This window comes from Fukomys damarensis, unplaced genomic scaffold (genome assembly GCF_012274545.1).
Source record: "Fukomys damarensis isolate Sample0158 unplaced genomic scaffold, DMR_v1.0_HiC HiC_scaffold_9, whole genome shotgun sequence".
NCBI classification, from domain to species: Eukaryota; Metazoa; Chordata; class Mammalia; order Rodentia; family Bathyergidae; genus Fukomys; species Fukomys damarensis.
Window position 1 is genome coordinate 51,157,020 of NW_022900921.1, and position 22,914 is coordinate 51,179,933.

General features: G+C 46.6%; 1 protein-coding gene across 4 annotated transcripts in view; it reads left to right on the forward strand.

The window, feature by feature from the left end:
* Psd4 (pleckstrin and Sec7 domain containing 4) overlaps positions 1 to 22,914 on the forward strand; it is a 38,696-nt gene that overhangs the window by 2,552 nt on the left and 13,230 nt on the right. For 2 of the 4 annotated variants that reach the window (XM_010639484.3, XM_010639483.3), the window contains exon 2: positions 21,541 to 22,556. In XM_010639484.3, the coding sequence (XP_010637786.1) occupies positions 21,648 to 22,556 (909 nt within the window). In that variant the 5' untranslated portion in view covers positions 21,541 to 21,647. Of the gene's footprint in view, positions 1 to 5,810; positions 5,909 to 11,582; positions 11,671 to 21,540; positions 22,557 to 22,914 lie in introns of those variants that run through there. The other 2 variants (XM_010639481.3, XM_010639482.3) reach the window with 2 other exon arrangements.

Below are 22,914 nucleotides of genomic sequence, written 5' to 3' on the forward strand. Positions count from 1 at the left end.
ACAAAAAAAAAAAATAAAATAAAAAAATAAAGACCCTGGGAGCTGGAAATAGGAGAAAAACTTGTTCTCTGGGAAAATTCTCATCATCTTTTTTTTGATCCTTAAAGCAATAAGATGATCCCATTAGAAGTCTTTGAAAAGCCAGCAGATCATATAATAATTGGAATTTGTTGAGCATGTACTATATGTCAGGCTCTCCTTTGAGCTCCTTAAATACAGTAATAACACAAAGACTCTTCACAGCAAGCTGTTGCAGTCCCATTTCACAGATGAGAAAACTGAGGCTCAGAGAAGGAAGAAAATGTCCCAGGGCTGCATCTCAGGGAAGTGAGGAATCAATTTGCAGATCAAGTGGTATAATTTTCCAACAACTGCTTTTAACTACCAGGCTGTAGTTTGGTCAGAGACCCAACCTCAGACCACACTGCTCAAAGATTCTCTCAAGATGGAGAGAATTTGTGCTGCCCCAGCTTTTAGGGAGTTGGCACATAGAATTGGTCCATTGGTAAAGTAGTTGGGGCCATGTGGCTTTGTCCTGCAAGTGCTGGTTCTAAGCTGCATGAGGACATGGGTGCAGTTGAACACTGTAGGTGTACCAGGCCAGTTGGTCAGGTTCCCCTAAGTTCTGCCCACTTATGCCCGGGGCTTAATTTCCCTCCTCCAGCTGTCACCTTATTCCACACGCCTCTTAGATGTCAGCCCTATTCCTGCCTCTCCTCCCTACCATAGCCCAAGCTTGGACATCTGGATCACAGATACCATTGAAGTTTAGTCAAGGGTGAGGAGCAGTAGTCTGGAGGAAGTTAGTATCTTAGTCTTTTTTTCTGTTGCTGTAACAAAGTACCAGAGACCGGGTAATTTTTAAAACATGGATTTTTTTAACTCATGGTTCTGAGAGGTTCATGCTGGTGCCTGGTGAGGGTCATCTTATCTTGAGACAGGGACCAAGCTTCAGTGTGACAGCAAGCTAACTAGAGAACTCCCTGTGTAACAGAGCCACTACTGTGATACCCACTGTGCCTTTGATCTATGAGTGGGCTTGTCCATTCAGGAGAGCAGAGCCCTCGACACTCAGTCACTCAAAGGTTCCCACATCTCAAAGACCATTAACACTTGACTTTAGGGGTTAAGTTTCCAACCCATGGCACTTTGGAGACACATTCAAGTCATAGCAGTTGTATTTCTTTCCATTGCCTTCCTTAATGTTCATGGGAAAGATCTTAGTGATGGGGAAGACTGGTAGGCATATGCTCAGAAAGTGGCCCAAAGGAGCAGGATAGGAGCTGTCCCCAGGGTTGAAACCAGGCCACAGGAAGACTGCTGAGGAGTGGGTTTTGGCCACAGTGGAGAGGGCTTTACAGAACAGGACAGCAGGAGGGGAGGAGAGAGGACCACAGGGACTGTGGGTGCACCCTCCTCTCCCTTAAAAAAGATGTGTTTAAGTACTTCTTGCACAGGTTAAATATTTTAAAATAAAAATTTTAGAGGTAATACTTGGATGTATCAAAATTTTTAAAAATATTAATTCAAACAACCCTTAAAGGTACACAGTGAAAAATCCTCCTGCTTTTCCCCATTCTCTGCTCTCTGGTTTTCCTTGTTACTGAGCCCAAGTCTATTCACTCACCTGTCACAAAGGGCCCAGTGAATTGAGGGCAAATCTTATAGCAAAAAAGATTTGTTCTGTAACCCCCACAAGACAGAGAAGTTGGTGGACTAGCATCCTGAAATCTCATTTTCTGAAGCCGCGTTCAAGCTCCTTTTATCCTTGGAAGAAATGATTGGTGAAACCAATCATAGCTGGCCAGCAGTCTGTTGATTTGCATGTTTTGAATGGGGGAGGAGAGAAATAAGGGAAGCTTGGGGCAAATCAACCTTGTGCTGTTGGTTCAAATGATTAACAAGGGCTGCTTGCTCAGGGAAGCGTAGGTTTTCTCCAGTCCAAGATAGAAATGTGGTTAAGTATAGTATGGAAGCTATGGGGCTAAGTTTCCTTTTGATCCCTCTCAACATGGCTATAATCCTCAGAGACAATTTCTTAAGGATACATATTCTAAACTAAGCAGATGTATAAGTATACATTCCCCTTTTTAACACAAATAGTAGAAAATAATACTCAAGTATGTTCCTTTTTTAAATCATCTGTTGCAATCATTCTGCAAGACACATATGTGGACGTTATGTTATCCTTTAAGTCAGTGTAGACTGTCTCATTGACTGTACCATATTTATCAAGGTAGTCCATGGTGGGTTTGTAGCTTCCTGTTGCTTGTTTGCTATGTTAGACAAGAGTGCATTGAGCCTACTTATACCTAATCTTTCACACATAGGACTGTTGCAGTAGGTGAAACTCCTAAGTGTGACTTAAAAGTTTTTGTTTTATTTTATTTTATCTTGTGATTGTATTGCTAGACTACATTCCCAGAACATGGCATGACTCTGTGAGTATTCTGGTTTCCCCCAGCTCCAACTTGGTGTGCCATCAGTTTTTTGTTCTTGCCAAGTTGACAAAACAACTTGATAACAAGTTGATAAAAACAAAAAGCTGTATTAAAACACTGTACTATTAATATAGGTGCACCTTTCTGGTGAGTGGTGTTGAATCTTACATATGTTCTGAGCCACTGGTCTTTCTCTGTATTGTTCCTGTCCCCTGTATGTTAGCTTTCTGTTACTGTAGCAGAATACTTGAGATAAAATAAGTTATAAAGGGAAAGGGTTTATTTTGGCTCATGGTTTTGGGGTTTCAGTCAGTTGTCCCCATTCTGGGGCTATGGTGAAGTAGCCTTGGGTGCATAGTGGAAGCAAAAGAGAGAGGGAGATGGAGCTGGGGTCCCTTTGAAGGTATGACCCCAATGACCTGTGACCTTTTGCTAGGTCTGACCTCTTAAAGGCCCCACCACCTCCCAATTACTGTAATGGGCTGGGGACTGAGCCTTTAAATGTAGGTCATTCCGGATCCAAACTGTAGCACTTGGCCTATGTTATAAATAGAATTTTGCTCTTTTTTGCTCATGATTGAATTATAAGAGGACTTAATATTTTCTCTTGCACCTCTAGTCCGAGTCACAGCTGTTTATGTCTGCCAGCCCCCGTCCTCATGAGCAGCAGCCACTCTGATATATTTATGGTAGGTTTGTCCTTAGAGCTGGGTGTGTTTTAGAAAAATAGATGATGCTGGTTTATGCATGCATGTATTTTAAACTTACATAAACTGTATTGTGCTATAAATCCTGACCTTTTTAAAGCCAGTGCTATTTTTTAAAGACTCTATCTGACTGCTAGGTAATACTTGGCTTATTATTTCTGATTACCACACTGTGTTCCGTAGCTGGAGTTAGGGGAGTATTGTGATAGGCAGGAGCCTCAAAGAATGGAGATAATTGGATGGGTGGGAAGGGAACCAAGGGGACAGCATAGGGACATGTACCAGACATTTAGAGAAGGTCCTGTAGACTGCTGGGATTTTAACCGGTGCAGTGGTGGTGGTGATCATAAAAGATGAGATGGGAGAGATCTCAGATGCTAGGGCAGGAGTTTCCCTAAAACAACGAAGGAGAGGCAGTGGGTATGGGGAAGGGTATTGGCAAAGGAGGGTGTCCAGTCAGGAGACTTTTCAGGAGAGCAGTGATATCCCAGGGGTAGTGAATTAGGGTGGGCTGGAGATTTGGCTCAGTAGTTCCAGCACCTACCTCAAAAGCACAAGGGCCCAAGTTCGATACCCAGAACAAAAAAAAAAAAAAAAGTGCCTGCCTCAAGAATTAGGGTGGACTTGGGGATATTAACTCTTGAGAGGTAAAAACTCCCTACAGTCATCCAGATTGGGGAGCAGGAGGTTGGGGGTGTGTGGGTAGGTGGGATCTGCATGGGGTAGGGCAGCAGGGCCTGCAGAGAGGTAGAACCAGAAGAACTGGACCCTGCAGGCATGAGGGGAGAGAAGCCCAGATTGCTGGCAAGGCTGATTGCTCACTTAGGAAACTGGCAGCTCAAAGGCTGCTACCCAGACTACGGGATCTTTGACCCAGAGACCAGAGCCATGAGACTGTGCTAGACACTGCAAGCACACGCATCTCTTCCCAGGCAAAACCTTATTAGAGAAGGGGGGTTCAGCTGAAGGAAGTTAGTATTGGTTGAAACAGGGATCTATCTGCTCCCAGAATAGGTGTGTATTGACTTGCTCGGGTGTGCTGATATCTGTAAGTTTCTATTCACCAGGGACACAGTTCCACAAGATATTTCTTCTTGTGTTAGACTTGGATCCCTGGGTAGTCATAGGTCAACTTGTCTGAGAGGTTGTTGAATTTTTGGGTAACGCGCTGACACCATGATCTCGTGCAAAACATCCTGGCCTTGTGAGTCTGGTCCTTATAGCAGGGCTGAAGGACTTCAAGTGTTTGGGCTTTTGTGGCTTTGAAGAAGCTCAAGGATGGGGGTGGAAAAGGGAGGAAAGAGAAGGAAAAGAAAACACCTACCAGCTCCACTAGGTCATAGGCCACATTAACCCTGTAATATAGTTTTGGACTAAACATTTTAAGTGGTTGACATTTCTATGTGCAAAGCTGAATAGAATTTGTCTCAAGCATTAACACAGTGAAGGGGACAGACACAAATGAAGACAGAGATTCCAAGATTTTTTTCCCATTTTAGTTACCCATCAGATGTTTGTAAGCTCAAGTGAAGGATTAGTGATTCTAGCAAAAGTGGCCTTTAGGTCCCTGGGAGGTATCCCAAGTAACTATTATCATAACCCACACATCAGAGGTTCATGAACTCCAAAAGTAGTGATTTTTAGGTTGTCTAAGAGCAAGTGAGACTAGAGGGCTAATTTAGGCTTTTTCTTGGTAAAAAATTCTCATTTCATGCATTTCATTTCATGCTTCTGTGGTTTTATCATGATCTCTTAAGTCTGTTAAACATGTACTACAAAGAGTAATGGTTTACTGTGCCCAGGGATTTACTTTATTGCCTCAGTCTTTGTCCATCATAGTGATCCCTAACTGTGTCAAGGCAATCGCTAGACAGGTCCTGGGAGGGGCCTATGTCTGAAGTCCTGCTGGAGGACTTCTGTTGGTGATTAGGACTCTGGGCTGGAGAGAGGTTTGTGAGTCCTCCGGGAGGTCACTGGGAGGTGAGCATGTGGGAGTAAAATCACCCTTGAAGAACCGGAAGGGTCAGAGAGGCCCAGCCAGACCTGAGTGAGCCCAAGGCAGTCGCACAGGGAAAAGTGGACAGACAGGCTAAGCCAGCTACAGACAGACACCAGCTAGTACAGTTTTGAACTCTGCTTTCTGGCTGTCAAGCTCAGGAGAGCATCCCTTCCACATGGACTCTGCTGCTTTGGAATTTGGGCAGAGGTGGGGAGTGGCCTATGTACAACAAACCCTGAAGAGGATCCCTGCCTTCCAGGAGGCTCGGGCTAGGTATGGCCTTGAAAGATATGTAGGCCTGCTGAGGTAGGAAGGAGGAAATGGCTTTAGGAAGTGTGGAGATACGGTTTTAGTTGCCTAGGCATGAGCTTCGTGGAGACCTGGGAGCTGGGCCTGCTGTGAGCTGCCCAGCCACGGTGTCCATTCATCCCTGAGCCATGAGCACAGATGAGCATGATTTGCCCCATTGGTATGGAGGGCTCTAGAAAGCTCTCTGCTTTGTTACTATGGGCAGGGTGAAGGGTGGGTACCACCAGGGGAATAGGTCAACTTTTGGATGGCTCAGGAAATACCCTGCTCTGAGTTGTGTCTTCCTCCTTCACCTTGTCAAAGCTCACCATGCCTTCTCTCCTGCTAATCATACAATCTGGGTTCCTATTTAGGGACTAATGGCTGCTCAGGACTATAAACATTATAAAGAAGACTTTCTTGTTCCTTCAAAGGAGTCAACGCTGGAAATGCCAGACCAGCTGCTCATTTAGGTAACCCTCCCGTGACTATTGACACTAGAGTCTTTCATCTCTAATATAATTTATTCAGTATTTTTCTTTACATTCACACATTTAAAAATGCAGCATAAAGTAAGTACAGTATTATCTCCTTTATCATTTTCCTAAGTGTGAAATTCCAGGTTTCCTGCACCAGCTATGTTTTTTTTCTAATGCATATTCAGATAAATATTTAACCATTAAAATGTCCTTTATTTTACCCACCTAGATAAACACAACCTTAGATCTAGGGATTTGGAAAGGGGTACTCTTGGGGGCAAGTCCTTTCTCCCAAACCCTTTTCTGTGTTCTCTTAGATTTAGGGACTGGCATCTGTGAATTAAATTGACAAAAGATATTAATAAACTAAAAAAAAAGGGCTGTTATGGGTATAAAAAATAGACTTCTGTAGGAAAGACAGATGGGCTTTGAGAGGAACATATGAGAGAGAAAGTTAGTGATCATGTTTGTTTGTATATGTAGGAGTGGTCTTACTATCTTATTATCTCCTGGACAAGGATTGGGGTGGGTTTTATTTCTGTTCTCCCTTCTGGGAGTAGGTACTTTCTGAAGAAGGAATTCATGGCAGCCTTGCTTCACAAAAGTTGCTGCCTTTCGTCACATGTGAAGGTCCAAGAAGGCTTCTCTCTGCATCTGTTGAGTCTCAAATGTCCTCACCTTAAAATTATTTTTATACCAACTTTGGGGTTCCAAGTGGGTCCTTGTGTTTTCCTTAGAGAGTTCACACTGGGATCCTTATAAGAGATGGAAACAGTTAATGGTCAAGAAAAATAAACATAGCTGAGGCTGTAACTCACTAGTAGAATGTATGGTTAGCATGCACCAGGCCCTGGGTTCTATCCCCAGCACCACAAAAATCAATGATAATAACAACAAGCACCTGTACAGATGCTCTCAATCCCATGCTGGTCATCCCTTCTCACCCTCCACTAGCAGTGAGGGTAATGGGGGAGAGATTATGAAAGTGTCTTCCAGTATCTAAAGTAAGCAGAAAAATTTAGTTGTTGTTTAATACAAAAATTTCATTTGCTAACATCTTTCTTATTTTTGCTCAAGATAAACATAATACATATTTATTTTTAAAAATTAGGTAGACCCCAAATAAGCATAAAGAAATTAAAATAATGTGTACTATTGCTATGCACAGCTACCAGTTAATATTTTATTATGAAAATGTACAAACAAGACTTTAAAAATTGAGATCATACTGAATATATAGTTTTCTCAATTGTATGCTATGAGAATTTTTCTACTTCTTTACTTTACAAAAATAATATACCTAAAGATTACCTAGATTCACCCTACACCTATATGGCTACACTGTCATCTGTTTATCCAGTTTCCTTTTGTGGACTTAGAGTGTGAGTTTTTGTTATTGTGGGTAATGGCATGCACATGTGCTTTGGCAGATGTTCTGTGGGTGCCCTCTGATGCCAAGGGCACTGAGATGGAGAGTAACTATAGAGCCCATGAGAGAGAGGGACAAGTGACTACAGAGATAGTATTCATTTTTAAAGCACCCAGCTTTAGAGGGTTGGATGGGGTCAGGGAAGAAAGTTTGGAGCAAACATTCATGCTGGAGATAGAAAGGCCTGGGTGCTGTATCGTGGGCACTCTGCCCTTGGGCATCTTGTGTCCTCAGACACAAGAGTCTTTCATTTGACTGGCCACAGGCAGGTTAGGGACAGTTCCCCACTGCGGATTGGGTAACCATGTGCAGCCGTAAACATTTGTTCACTTGTGTAATCACTTCCTGCCCTCCTCCAGGAAATAGTGTGGCTCTGATGCATACATATGTGTTGGGAGGTTGATGGTGGTGTTTACCCTGGGTTGTTTCCCATTCCTTTCAATTCCACCTGTAAGAGACTTCACCCTCCTTTTTTAGGTATAGGCATTCAGGAGCAGGGCACCCCTGGCTTTGCCATGTGCTCAACCATAGAAAACCCTCGTCATCCTGGCCCTACCACCAGGTCTCTGTTCCTTGAGAGCCCATCATCAGGCTGGCAAGCAGAATGAAAAACATCTTACCTGGCAGAAGAATGTGTGGAGAGGCAGGTGTCCTCCTGTCTGTCCTTCCTGGTTCAGGCTTGAAGAAGTGAGAGAGCTATCTTTCCTAAAGCATGGAGCCAAGGGCTGCCTTACTCCCAGGTTTCCTTAATGAGAAGAACTTTTACTGAGAAGCATGGAAATCCACTGAGGGCCTCTGGCCTCGCCTTTCACACTGCCAGGTAGCTGGTGCCCCAGAAGTTCTGTAGGCTCAAGAATTGCAATAAATTTTGAGTTGGGAGAAATGGTTTCAGGCTTATACTATGGTAGCATATCTAGCTTGGAAAGATAGCCTGCCCTAGGCCTCCATTTTCATACACATAACATCTAGATGATAATGGGTAGAGCAGAAGGTGTATTTGCTGGGGTCAGCAGTCTTTGATTCAGATCCCTTCTTTACCTTTTACTTCCTGTGTGAACCTGAGTGACTGCTCTGACCCTGTCTGTTCTGCTGCATGGGAGCAATAATATCCCTCCTCAACCTGGATCCCTAGGGCCTGGAATTCATGCTTGCAGAAGGCCTGGTGAATGTCAGCACATGTGTCCTCAGAAAAGCGTGATATGAGTCAGGAGCCCATACCCCCTTTTTTTTGCCACCTCCCTCCTCTCTTTCCTTTGTCCCCCAGAGACAGTCTGTGTGCAGAGATTCCAGTGCTCTTCTCCTGTTCTCTGTGCATGAAAAGCCAGCTGACCATCACCTGGGTTTACCAGCTTCCTCTACAGGCAAACAGGAAGCAGCTCACTAAGGGCTCTGTGCTGCTTCCGTGTCTTCGTGTCAGGAGGCTATTCCTCTGGGCCCCGAGAGGGATGACGAGGGGACACCATATCAGAGCTCACTGTTGCAGGGCTCCAGGGTAGGAGCCACAACATCCCCCGAAATAGAGGTGCTCCTTGCCCCCACCAAGGGGACTTCCACCCAGGGTTTACTCAGTGCAGGCTTGGGAAAGAGATGAAAATTATAGAAGATGGAATTGAGCTGAGGATCCAGGAATCTGGGAGGCTCTACCAGAGTTCTGGTTTAAGCAAGAATCACATTTCCCAACATTACTTATCCGTAACTGTTGCATGGCCACATTAAATCATTGACCACTTTCTCTTTTCTTATCTTCCTCCACTTGCCAGTAGCTTTAACAAAGCCAACCACTTCCTCCTTCTGAAGCAACCTCCTCTCTTGTCTTAGGTGACAACACTCTCTCTCGCTCTTTTTTTTTTTTTTTTTTTTTTTTTTTTTTTTTTTTTTTTTTTTTTTTTTTTTTTTTTTTTTTTTTTTTTTTTTTTTTTTTTTTTGCTTTCACCTTCCTGACAATTCCTTGCCAGTTCCCTTTGCAACTTCTTCCCTCCTGTCCTGATGAGCCCACCACCCACACTCTGACCACCTCTCTGATGGACACAGTGCTAAGAAGCTCCAGGTGGCTTTTTTCAATTGCCTACTTGAATACCTATCTTATAGATAGCTCAGTATTTTAAAATCAGACTCTTGATTTCCTCCCCTAAGCTTTGTCTTTTCAGTTCTTTCCTACTTCTGCAAATGCAACTGTTACTATCCATGTAGTTGCTTGAGCCCGAAATGTAGATGTTGCCTTTGACTTCTTTATAATGCCCACCTGCTGAAGTGGCAAGTCTTCTCAGCTGTTCCCAGTATAAATCCCAAGTCCCAGGAAGTACCCTTCCTCTCCTGGCCTTCCACAGTTCTGCTGGTTTCCTTGCTTTTATTTAACCCTCGTTCTTTGTGCAGTAGATAGATGATCTTGAATACAACGCTCCCTGACCTGCTGTTTGCTCAATTTAAAAAACACCTTGACTTACTCTGGGTACCCATCATCATCTGGCTGGCTCTGGTCCCTCTTGCCCTGGCCATCTTCTCTCACCTTCTAACCTGCTTTCTGTTCCCACACCAGGTAAGGAATTAGACCTGAAGTTCCCTCAGTATGTAGCACTCCTCCCACGCTGGCCCCTTTGGTCTCCTCTGAGCTTCCAGGGTAGTGAGCTTACCCAACTGCATTCTTTCCCTTGTTTCTTTCTATTCCTTACTCCCCAGCATTCACCACGGTTCATTAGCAAGTGCTGATTAATTTTCCTGTTGGTTTATTTACTTTCTTTCAAATTTCCTGTTTGTTTTCTCTGCCACTAGATTGGAAGCTCAGGGGTCCTGTGTTTTCTTCCTGACCTATATCAGCAGCTTCTAGCATAGGGGCCACACTGAGCTGGTGCTGTTTTGAGCCAAACCCACTGTCCAGGAGCACCTGGGAATCTGGGGGCTCAGAAGAGTGTCTGCATGTAGGTCTTGGTGACATTAGATTTCTGGTGTATGCAGCATGGTGGAAAGTTGTAAAATCCAAAATGCAGGAGGAATTGCAGCTTGGTGGAAAGAATTAACCAGGTTTTTGTTCTGTTGAGTTTGAGGGTCTTGAAAGATAAGCCTGCCCCTAACAGATGATCCACCCACAGCTCCTGATGTCAGTACTCTTGCCTCTCTTTAGCTCAGTCCAGGGCTACACAGTGCAGCCAGGCCTGTCCTGAAGTGAGGAGATGGATGCCATTGGGCCCAGAAGCAGAGAATTCCAGGATCCTGAGCATTCAGAGTGTGGTGCAGAGCAGGGGTACATGGATTCTGGGCAGCACAGGCCATGGACTTCCTTGTGCAGTGGGAGTGAGCTACTAGAGGGTACCAGAGCTGGAGCCAAAACCCAGTTGTCTCAACTATGTCTGAGGACACCACTGTTACAGACACACCACTTCAGGGGCCTCCTGGGGAGTTAGGGGGTTCTGGAGTGCAGGCTATGGTGGTGGAATTTGGACCCTCAGCAGTGAAGTTGGTAGTAGTTGAGGCTGGAGAAGAAGCTGACTATGTAAAGGGAAGAGAGTATGTTGCATGTGGACCCCTCCATGGGCTCATTCTCATCCTAGGAATACCTGTAGCCTGGGTCCTGAGGACATGTTGGGGGCTCAGTCATTGGGGAAGGGATGGGTTGGTGTTCATATGTTCAGAGGCCAAGTTTGAACCCTGGCTTTGTGACATCCTGTTGCACAAGCCTGAGTAGTGGTTTAACCTCCTTGAGGCTGTACTCAGAAGGGACTCTGTGGAATAGGTATCTTGAATGCAAACAAAGTCCATGTGAGGACTGATGGGGGATACTTTGTAACTACCAGGCTCTCCAATCAGGTGTCTCGATTATTGGCAACATGAGACATAGCCATATAAAAATTGAAATGCCATATGTTTAATATAGGAAAAGGAAAGCTTCCCTGTAGGTGACTGATGTGTCAGAACTTAGGGCAGAAGCATGAAGAGGGAGGCAGGAGGCAGGAGGAGGAGCCTGTTCCCGCCAAGCACCTTCCCCTTTCTCTTTCCCAGGCCCTTCCATTTCGGGAGAGGCCAGTGCACTCCCTGTCTGGTTCTTTCTGGGCTGGTGCTACAAGGTTGCTCCATGGGGAAGGGGCTGGAGGTGCTTGAGTTGGAAGCAGAGGCTCTTGTCTTGAGGGCAGGAAGTGTGAGGCACAGAGCAGCCCTGAGTGCTAGGGAGTCCTGGGGAGTAGGAGGGGTGTGTGTCACCAGGGTGGTGAATAGAAGCGGAAGTCGGAAGCGCCAGCCACCACATTGGTGTGGCAGACAGACTACACGGTGCAGCAGGAAGTGCTCTAGAGGCTGGGGACCCTAGGACAACCCTCTGCTTTTGAGTACTTTGGAGGTGAGCCTAGTGGGTCTGCCTAGGTGGGGCTGGGAGGAGCAGGGAATGTTGTGAGCCCGTGAGACCCCTCATGGCAGGGGCTAGAACATGTGGGTGGGATGGAGATGAAGGCTTTGGGCTGTGCCGTGTGCACCTAACATGAGCTGGGCTCCCCTTTACTTCTCTCCATCCCCTCGACCCCTTAGCCTTCCCCTCCCCATCTGGGTTTTTCATGCCTGCTATCTCCCCCTCCTGTCCCCACATCCCTTGGAGGTCTACAGGAGTGAAGGTTCAGAGGTGGAGGAAGCCCTCCCAACATCCCAGGTACTGCTGAGGATGAGGCTGAGGCTCCAGGCAAGCCTTCATCCTAGGGCCTGGATGGAGGTTGTGTGTGCAGGCCTTGGGCTGGGGCACCTCAGGGTGTGGTCAGTCACTGTAAGACTGGAGATCAGACTCTGATGTGGGCAAGCTCCCAGCTTCTTGGGCTGGAAGTAGGAGGTCTCTTTGTCTCTTCAGCTCTGGTTTAGGCCTGTTATCCTGATGTGCAAGAGGAATCATGTCATTCTCAAAAGTGTTTGAGAAACTTTGTGGCATACTAGTTATAGTTATTACCCTGAGGTAAAGGGAGTCTTGGGAAGAGAAGGCCCCAGCCACTGCCTGTGACTCCAGGGTCTAAAATCCCACTGTTGGATTCCTTCCTCTGCTGAAAGTCTGGGCAGGATGATCTGTAACTGGCTGATAATAAACTCCCCATGGGACTAATAGCCCTTAGCCAGGCCTGCCACAGCCCCTGGGAATTTGGGGCATCACATACCCTGTCCTTCGATGGACAAGGAAGCACCCAGGGTAAGGATTAGAACCCAGACACTGAACTTTTTGGAAGTGAGGGAAAGTTCCAAAACAGGGGCGAGGAAGGCCCAGCCAGACTTGAACCTCCTAGGGGTCCCTGACTTTCCCAGGCCTCAGGTCTCCTGGGGCTCTTTGGTGCAAGCACACCCCTCCCCCACTCTCCTGCTCGCCCCCAGCATGTTCCTTCCTGACCCAGCTGCTTCTACCACAGTGTGCCCCCCCCCCCCCCCCCAGCCACCTTTCTCGGCACATTTGCATGAAGCTCCTTCAGTGGCAGGATGTGGGCCTCTCTTGCCAGTTCTCTCACTGAGCAGCTGGTCCCAGGTTCAGGTAGGGTTGGCTGTCTTGCAGTTCCAGAGCAGAGACTCCTGAGCTCCCTTCCCCAGAGACGTATAATGGACAGCAGCCGGGGTGTGCCCAGGACAGCTCACCTCTTCTAAGTCCCTGAATAGGCAGAAGCCTTCGTGCTTTTTACACAGGAAAAAGCACCCTTCCAGGGTGGAAGGGAGGAATGACAGCTTGCTGAGTCTGGAAGCTTAAAGGGGAAGAGAGACATAGAAATGGACCTGCTCCAAATGGAAGGCACAAGGCTGACTTCTCCAGGAGGCAGAGCTGGGGGAGCCTCACAAGGAGGGTTGTGATTTTTGTTTACTTTGGCTTCTCTGAATGGAGGTCAAACGCCGCAGAGTTAAACTGAGCAACATGTGATATTTCTTACGTACCCTCCAAGGGCCAGGCCTAGCATCCACTGTAAGACCTTATTTCCTTATTGTGCAGATAAGGAACCAGGTGATGCTTTCCTGTCCATCACGTCACAGGCCAATCTGTTGTAGTCAGGATGTGAGTCTGGTCTGTGAGCCTCCATATCTGCGTTCTCCACTGTGACTTTGAAGTGGGTGAGGGACACAGTCAGTGCAGGGTAGCCTGGGCTGTCTCCCCTCCTATCCAGGGGAGTTTGTGCTTGATCACAAGGCTCGCTAAGATCAAAATGAAACTGCTTTGAAGAACTAGGGCTGCAGAAAAGGTGTTGGGTAGAGGAACTCTGTCTTCCTGGTCCCCAGCCCTGACCATATCACTCTCTGTAACCTTTACCTTCCACCAGCTAGATGCCCAGCTTAGTCCCTGCAGTATTCTCCATGTGCAACCTCTCCACTCACAGTGAATATTCCCTGAAATGTTAGCCTAGATCAAGATACAAAGGGGCAGAGGCATGTCCCCAGTGGAGCTGCACTACTGAGCCCTCTTGCTGTTTCATCCCTTCTGTACCCCTAGAGTACCACATGATTTTACTAGATTTTGCAGAGCTCTTCCACATCTCCCTAGAACATATTCCTAACCTTCTTGAGTGTCACAGTGCTCAGGAAAAGGAAGGGCTGCTGTATTTTAGAGGTATCAGAACTTGCCTTATGTAGCAGATTCTTTTTATTTACTTTTGTCAGTATTTGGGGTTGAACCCAGAGCCTTTTATCAGAGGTATATTCTCAGCCCTTTATTTATTTTTTTAACAACAGCATCTCACTAAATTGCCCAGGTCCAGATCAAACTTGTGGTCCTCTTGTCTTAATCTCCTAAAGTGCTGGGATTATAGGCATCTCCCACCATGCTCCAGCTTGCAGCAGATGCTTTAGTGCTAAATTCCCTTCCTCCTGCCTTTGCTCTGCACATGAGACTGGAGATTTTACTAAATTCTAGATGTGAGGAAAAAGATAATTAGAAAATTCTAGATGCATGCATATGACGTGAGCTCTGCTTTCCTATTCCTTCCTGCCTATGCCTAAGAAGTGCTACAAACCTTCCAGGAATAAAGACTGGTCTCTTCCCTTACCAGTGACTAGTTGTACGGTCATCAGAAGTAAGCACACACTTCACACCCTTCAGCTCATCCCATTTGTCTGTTCAGGGAGGAGAAAGTAAAAATTGAAGGAAGGAATGAAGGTAGGAAGGAAGGATGGATGGATGGACAGACAGATGGATTGAAGGAGGGGTGGACCTCATGAAGTTAAGGGCAATTGAGTGGTGGGTAGGAGGAAGAGGTGCTGAAGAGAACCACAGCCTGTTTATATGCTTCATAACTCTCTTGCTTTCTAGTTGAGCCACTTGAGGCTTGAAGTTCTGGGGCTGTGACATGGATATTGGGTGGGAGGAACTCTAAATTTCTGAACCCCTCTGGGTCTTAGCTTCCTTCTTAGTAACAAGTGGATGCTACCAGTTGTCTTCTTTGTGGAGTGGCTGGCAAGAGAGATGATCTTAGGGTTATAAAGTGGATCTGGGCACATTGTAGGGTTTGGTAACATTGTTTATACCTCCTCACAGGTTTGGGTTGCCAGATAAAAGACAGAATGCCCAGTTAAATTTGAATTCCTGACAAAAGATGAATAAATTATATTGTGTCACAGATGTATGGCTCCTATAAGACAGGCTTTGTGAAACTAGGACCACCTCCAACCAGGCTCTGGGACCCCAAGTATCTATGATGGGCCTGAACTTCTGAAGTCACCACTATCTTTAACTTTCTGATCCACTTGAGTGAATGGATAATGACACATCCCCCTTTAACTTTGTGGGTGAGAGTGAGCCTAGCAGCTCCATTAAGGGCTGTTATCTTTATATCTGGATGTCCCTCCCAAATCATCATATGCTCAGAGGCAGGGATTTATGGAATGTGATTGGATTATGGGATCAGTATAGCTGACTTGCTATTCAGAGGTGGGATCTAGTTGTAAGAGGTGGGTCACTGGAGGTGTGATTTGGAAGAGTGTATCTCTCTTCCTGGCTTTTCCCTTCATTCTCTGCTATTCTGTTGATGAGATGAGCAGTTTTTCATCTCCTGTAACTCCTTCACCATGCTGGAGCCTTGGAGCCAGCTGACCATGCACTGTAAATGCCAGCCAAAATAAGCCTTTCTTTAAATTGTAGGTGTCAGGTGTTTTGTTTTAGCTACAAGGAAAATGACTAAGACAAATTTTGGTACCAGAGAATTGGGGTCATTGCTGTGATGCTACTCCCTGACCATGTGATTCAGAAGCCTTTGGAAATGGTTTACAGGAGTTTGGAAAGGTTTGGAGGTTCTGCCTGGAGAAGCAACTCTAGAATGTTGTAAGCCAAGCTCAACAGGAGGTTCTGATTGGAATTCAGAAGACTAGATTCTGATTAAAAGGCAGATGCTAAAGATAAGGCTCTGGAGGTTTCAGTTAGGAACAAAAATTCCATCCGCAGGAAAACTCAAGACCATGTGGGTTATGCTCTGGCAGAATCTTTTTCTACATTTTACTCATGTCCTGAGACTTTTGTGGCTGACTGAGATTAAAAGTGGTAGAGTAATTAATCTGGTGGAGGATATTCAAGATAGCTTAATCTTTAGCCTGTAGCATGGGTACCTCTGGCAAATTTTAATCAGGTTTATACCGAAAATCAAGAACAAACAGCTAGATGATTTTAAATGTTTTGAGTTTGGCCAAAAAAGAAGGTCTGGTACAGTTGGTGCTTATCAAGTTTTTGTGGAGAAGAAAAGAGTGAAAAGCATCCAAGTACTTTGAGTCAGGACAATGGCAAAGATGCCTTGAGGGCATGTGAGGAAACAATAAAACCCTAACTTTTGCCCCATAAAAGTAAAAGACTTTGCTTTGAGAAGAGAGCCCCAGGCCACCCTTCTCAAGAAAGCCATCTAAGGAATTGATTTGCAGGAATTAAGTTCACATTGCTCAACCATAGGAGTATTCCGGTCTGCTGCAACCATGATACAAAAGGGCCTGACTACTGTTGGATGTAGTGGCAGACCTTGGTGTTATCCATGTAGTGCTGGTTTTACAGGTGTGCAAAATGTAAGTATTGTGGGGTCAGAGAGACTTCTACCCAGATTTTTAAAGAAGGTATGGAAAGCCAGGTAGTTTTCCCTGGGAGGGCAGTGCATGAAGCTGTGAGAGTGAAGCCAAAAGTGTAGCAGAGATCTCAGAAATTGGAAGAGCAGGAACATGAAACAACTGAGAAAAGCCTCAAGAATGGAGCAAAGCCATAACAAGAGAGAAACTATGAGGGCTACAGCCACCAGCAATGCTTTAGGGGTGAGACTACTTAAGCTGTTCAGCACTCACATCCTTGGAGCCAGACATAGATTTTGGTCTTTCTTTGATCCCATTTCTTTCTATTTTCTCTTTGCTCCCTTTTGGAGTGGGAATGTTTGTCCTGTGCCATTGTATGTTAGTAATATTTTCTTTTCTTTTTGATATTTATAAGGGAGGACTCACAGGCAAGAATTTGCTTTGAGTTTCAGAGGAGACCTTGGACCTGGACTTTTCAGAAATACTGGAGATGTTAAAACTTTGAAAACTCTTAGAGATGAACCAAATGCATTTTTCATAAAGAGATAATCATGAGCTTTTGGGGGGCCAGAGGTAGAATATTATGGATTATATCTAGATGTCCCCCATGAAGCTCCTGCAGTCAGAAGTAGGGATTTTTGGAAGGGGATTGTATTTATTCTTTGCATCCTAGCCACTATAAGCCAGCCGAGCAGCTTTTTCTCTTCTATGCCCCTCTGGCAAGCAATCTTGCTTTGGAGCCAGCTGACCATGGACTATAAACGTGAGCAAAATAAACTCCCTCCTCTGAGTTGCAGGTGGTGGGTGTTTTGTCCCAGCCACAAGGAAAGTGGCCAAGTCAAGGACAAACACAGCAGTGAACAGGAAGTACAGAGAGCCTGCCTTCTTGGTGCTTAATCCAGGCAAACTAGTACCATATGAATAAACGCCAGGAATTACACTGGGATAAATGCTCTGAAATAAAAAAGTGAGCGGTGGAATGTAGTCAGGTTGGATTTAATTAATTTAAAGAGTATTGGCTCAGGCAAACCACATACCTTAGCCCCACAGTCTGTGGTCTTTCTCTAACGCAGCTCTTCTTGTTGCCTGGGGATCCTCTCTATTTCCCAGCCTGCCTCCTTACCTCTCCAGGCCCTTCAGATGCTGGAGGCCCCAGAGATAGCTCTTGTCTCTGGAAAGTTGCTGCACCTTCTCTGGTTTTCTTTTTGCCTCTGAAAAAATACATTGAGGAATATTGGGTTTCTTCTGACAAGACAAATCTATCACTTAATAATGTCCAGCATAGCCAATTAATATATTCTGGTATAAGTTCTTTCTCTCTGTCTCTCTCTCTCTCTCCCCTCTCCCTCCCTCCCTCCCTGTGTGTATGTGTGTGTGTGTGTGTGTGTGTGTGTGTGTGTGTGTGTGTGTGTGTGTGTGTGTGTGTGTGTGTGTGTGTGTGTGTGTGTGTGTGTATTTATAAATACATATTTTCAAGGACAGACATATGGGACTCCCTCTAGTTTTATTTTATTTAAATGCACGATACCCCCTCCATCAGTCCTGCCCCATTCTCATTATTGACAGGTGAACTATGCCCCTCTGTCAAGTGAGTTCACTAATGACAGTGGGTGAGTTTATGTCATCCTGGAGGTGGCCAGCACAATGTATGGGTATGGGAGGTAAATACAGGAGAAGGGATGGAATACAGGAGGGGCACCAGGTGGGCTCAAATGGAGCAGGGCTTAGCAAGGAGGCAGAGGCAAGGGAGAATGCTATTGGTGTCTGGGAAGGGAGGCAGTCAAGTAGAGTTTGGGTTGCCCCATGTTCAGGCACCAATAATCCAGGTGTAACATTACTCCTGGGCATTTCTTGCCACTTCTGGACCAGTTACCTGAGGAGCCAGCAGTGGTGGGACGTTTCAGCTCCTTACTGTCATGTGGTCAGTCTCCTGACAGGCTTGGGGAGGGAGGTTCATGGCTCAGTGAAGTTGCATGAGTGTAGATAGTGGGTCCTGTGTTAGTCAGCCTTCCATCACTGTAATGTGTACTTGAAATAATCAGACATAATCAGAGAGAGAAAAAGTTTGTGTTAGCTTATAGTTTTAGGGGTTCCAGTCCATGATTGACTGGCCCCATTGCTTTTGGGCCTGTGGCAAGGCAACATATCATGGTGTGCGCAAGTGGCAGAGTAATCATACACATAGCCTGGAAGCAAAAAAAAAGAAGAAACCAGAGCCTCACAGTCTCCTTGGATGGCAGGCCCCAGTGATTTAAAGACCTCCCCCATGCCCCTGCCTCTCGTGTGTGTGTGTGTGTGTGTGTGTGTTATTAGAGATTGAACCTAGGGCCTCATGTATGCTAGGCAAGCATTCTACCACTGAGCTACACCTCCTCACCTGGCTCATCTTTTAAAGTTTCCACTACCTTCCTACATGGTTAAGCTATGGATCAAGCATTTAAATATGGACCTTTGGGGAACATTTCAGATCCAAACTGCAACACTTCCTGAGGCCAACTTGTCCATTCCCCTTCAGAAGTAGTACTGTCACAGGCCTCTTATCAAGAGAGCAGTAAGTATTAAAAAATGGGGAACAAGGTAGCAAGTGTTGCTCCTCTAACTTAGGGAGTGTTTTAGTTGCTGTGTTATAGCTGGAACTCAATACCCAATACCAACAAATTAAAAGAGAGATTTATTGTAGCTCCCATGTTTTAGAGGATCCAGTCCATAATCATTTTTCTCCAAGGTAGAGGCAGCCTGGGGAAGGACTTGCCTCACAGGAAAGCTGCCCTCATCATAGCAGCCAGGAAGCAGAGAGAGAGAGTGAGGGGTAAAGGAGGGAGAGGTACACTTCCAGGTCATGACCCATGACTTTTGCCTTCTGATCAGACCCCCACCTCTTAACAGCAAGTCAGCTGTATGGCCCCCATGATTTAATCACCTTCCAAAGCCCAACCTATGAGTGCCTGAGGGGCTTTGGCCTGTAGGCTGGAGGATAGGGAATGGTTTGGGCATCTGAAAACCAGAATGATGGAGACTTAACTAGAATAGTTGGAGAAGAGTGACAAGTCGATTTCAATCTGTTTGGTTCAAAGCAGCAAATATAAGATTAAACAATCTAAATTATGGTCCTGTCCTCCTGAAGTCAGTCTTCTGGGGAGGTTGACATTGTTGAATAATAGAAGGACCCTGCAGGCTACTCAGGAATCTGTCCTGGTAGCTGAAACTTCAGAATCATGAGGCTCTCATTCAGCAAGGCCAAGTTACCCTGAAAGTGAGAAATGAGGGGTCAAGACAGAGGGAAAGTGATTTTTGAGGAACTTTTAGAATGGTGCTTCAAAGAGGCCTAAGAAATTGACATGCATATTATCCCTGCTTCATCTCTCTTTGGTACCTATGAGCAAAGCCACACCTTCTAGGAGGCCTTAGACAGTATGTGAAGTCCACCTGGCCTGGTTTACAAGTCCTGAGGGATACTGTGTTGAGCAGCTAATGGGCTGCTCCAGGGCTGAAGCTAGATATGAAGCACCCAGCTCTGCTCTGCGGTCCCTCTGCCCAAGTGACTGAGGTTCATTCATTCAGCTTTCAGCGACAGGGAGGGGACTAAGCCCAGGCCCATGTGGTCATTCATTCTACCCCGTGCTCTCTGCTGCCAGCAATGGAAGAATGGCCCTGGTGGGTAGGTCTTGTGTCTCTGGGGCACCTGAGCACTAGGTTAGGCTCTGCCCACTTAGAGCTGACTGGGGTAGCACCTCAGTGGGAGGATTGGAGCCTAGAACAAGGACAAGTCATGATGTTGGGGAAGACAACCTGGGCAACATTCACTCTATGTTAGACAGAGAGGCAGCTGCAAATGGTCTGGGGCCGGATCTGGACCTTTCTCTCCAGCTGCAGGTATCTAGTCCAGTGTCAGGCTTTGAGTTTTCTCATTTGTAAATAAATGGACACAGCAGGTGCCCCTTTCCTCCAGGTGTCAGGTAGGATGGGCTTGGTTAGCTGGACTGGCAGAAAGGGCTATTGTATTGGATATCTGGAAGTCACATGTAGCTATATGTTTGGTACAAATATGCATGTGTTTATTATCGCCCTTGTTCCCACAATATTTCAGTACAGCTTACAGGCATGCATGCAGTCTTTTAAGATAGAAATCTATAGGTGAAGAAAGTGAGGCAGAGACAAACAGTGAAAAGATGTAAAACCAGAGGTGTGGTTAGCACTGGAAATACATATCACAGAGCTTTGTACTTACCTAGCACCAAAAGGGAAACTGGTTACAAGTTATGAGTTTAACATTGTCCATTGGGCTGAAACAAGCCATTGTTCCAAGGAATCAGGGCCACTCAGAGAGGTGTAGGCCATCCACACATAGACTTTAGAGACCCACAATTCACAGAAAGTGCCAGGCAAAGTTCCTTGGCTGTGTCTAATACAGCCTGCCCTGAGTAGTCATGTGCATAATGCGAAGGGCAGCTCTAGTAGATGTGAGACCAAGCCAGCCTTGGCCACTGCTTCTCCATTCCTCCCCAGAGAGCAGGAAGCTCACCCTAGGGAGCAGGTGGTCTGCTCAGCAGTAAATTAGGAGAGCTGGTGCTTCCTCTTCCAAGAGTCCAGGGCTGAGCTTAGCAGAGAACCTCTTCCTGCTTCCTGCTGGGCCAAGGTGCACAGCTGTGTACAACTTGCAAGGGGGGCACCAAGACCCTGCCTTATAAATGATTCAGGTTGCAGAGATAGGATAGTTTGCTGGAAATCAGGCAGACTGTAGCCTTTCTCTTTGGGTGCCTGCCGTTCCTACAAGCCACCTCCTTTTGCCAGGTGCACCACTATTCAGCTCCCATATATGTTGATGTACATGTCATTTTGGCTCGTCATGGCCTTCATAACACCTCTAGCTGTGTCTGTCTTCTGTTCCTGCTGCCAGCCCTCTCAGTCTCTGCATTCTCTGATCTAAATTGCCAGTTCGTCCTTATTTGACCAGTTCATCCTTCTCAGCTAAGCCACAGAAGATTGTGTCAGCCTGCAAATGGGTGTTTTTGGGGAAGGTGCTGCCCTGATGGCAAGTTGAGACTGGGCTCATATGGATTGTATGCTACACTCCTACTTGCTGGTGGGGCAGTGAGGACAGATGGTGTCCCTTTGCAGCAGTCATAGACATGGCAGGCACTTGACACATGTCTGTTGCTCTGCCCATGAACTTCTGGGTGCTGATGTCCCTTCTCTAATCTGCTTCTGCTTTGGGGATCTCCAGGATAGGTGTGGATGCCCACTTGACCCCCTGGCTGTGCTCCTCCTAGTCCACAAAATGAGACTGTGAAAGCAGACACTCCCAGGGCTCCTGCAGAGATTTCACTGTGGATGATGGGTGACGACAGACTCTTGGACCACCCCCAGCCGGTGGAATTGCTCAGTATCTGCTTGGGAGACAACCTGCAGTCCTGCCCAGAAGCATGTCTGAGGGAGACAGGCCACCACCCAGATCCTCTGGAACCTCTTGGGGAGCACACCTGGACCTTCAACCCTCCTGAACCCACCAGGCAAGATGCTCCTCCCAGGAGCTCTGGTATGGAGCCTGACTATGTGGGAAACTGCTCTTCACAGAGGGAGCTCAGGCCCGTAGCAGCATTGTCAGATGCACAGGGTGATGGCTGTACCCTGGGGGCTCCACCGCAGAGCCAGAGCTCGTCCACACAGGTGGTGTTCTGGGCTGGCATCCTGCAGGCCCAGATGTGCGTCCTGGACCTGGAGGAAGAGCTGGAAAAGACAGAAGGACTGAAGACCAGGCTGAGGTGCTGCCTCCCCACGTCCACTCCAGACCTCTCTGGTGACACAGGCCTACACCCCAGCCCACCCACAGAAGGGGACTCTGGGGAAGACAGCAGTGGCCCTGAGGGGGAGAACCAAGCCTGGCCCAGGGAAGGATCCTCTCCAGAGTGGGGTCCCGAGGAGGAGAGCGTGTTCTTCGACAACCCCCTCTTCCTAGAGAGCCCTGCCTCTGACATCAGTGTTTCCAGGGAGTGCTTTTCCTGGGGCTTCCCAGACTCCCAGGCAGATGTGAGGCCTGGGTCTGACTGGCCATTCCCATGCGACAGCAGGCCCTTGGAGCTAGGAAATGAGCTGGATTTGGGGGGCAGCACTGCTGGATCCAGTGGGTGCACCACCCCTCCATTCCCGGTGCCTCCCTACAAATCACACCCCTTCTGCTGGACCTCGGTGGCCACTACCGAGGGAACTCCCACAGCACCACCTGCTCAGGAGGAAGGCGAGGTGAGTTTAGTCCTGGAAAGCCACCGGAGCTGTACTGGAGACATCAAAGGAGGGCTTTCCTCAAGGGCCACTAGATCCAGAGCAGTCTTTGTGATACTGGGGCCTTTTGGAATCTGAGGTAATAGAGGAGAAAATCAGCATTGTGGCCTTCAGAATTAGGGGAAATTTTACTGGTGCCATGAAGTAGACTGAATGTGATTACAACTAAGTCCACAAATGTCATCAGCTCACCAGCTCTTGGGGTTATGTCTGGATACATTCAGAGAACAAACAGTTCCTCCCATTGCAAGATATTCCCAAGCATTCTCAGATCCTTCCCCACCCACCTCCAAGACACTGCTGACTGTAACAGGCCAGG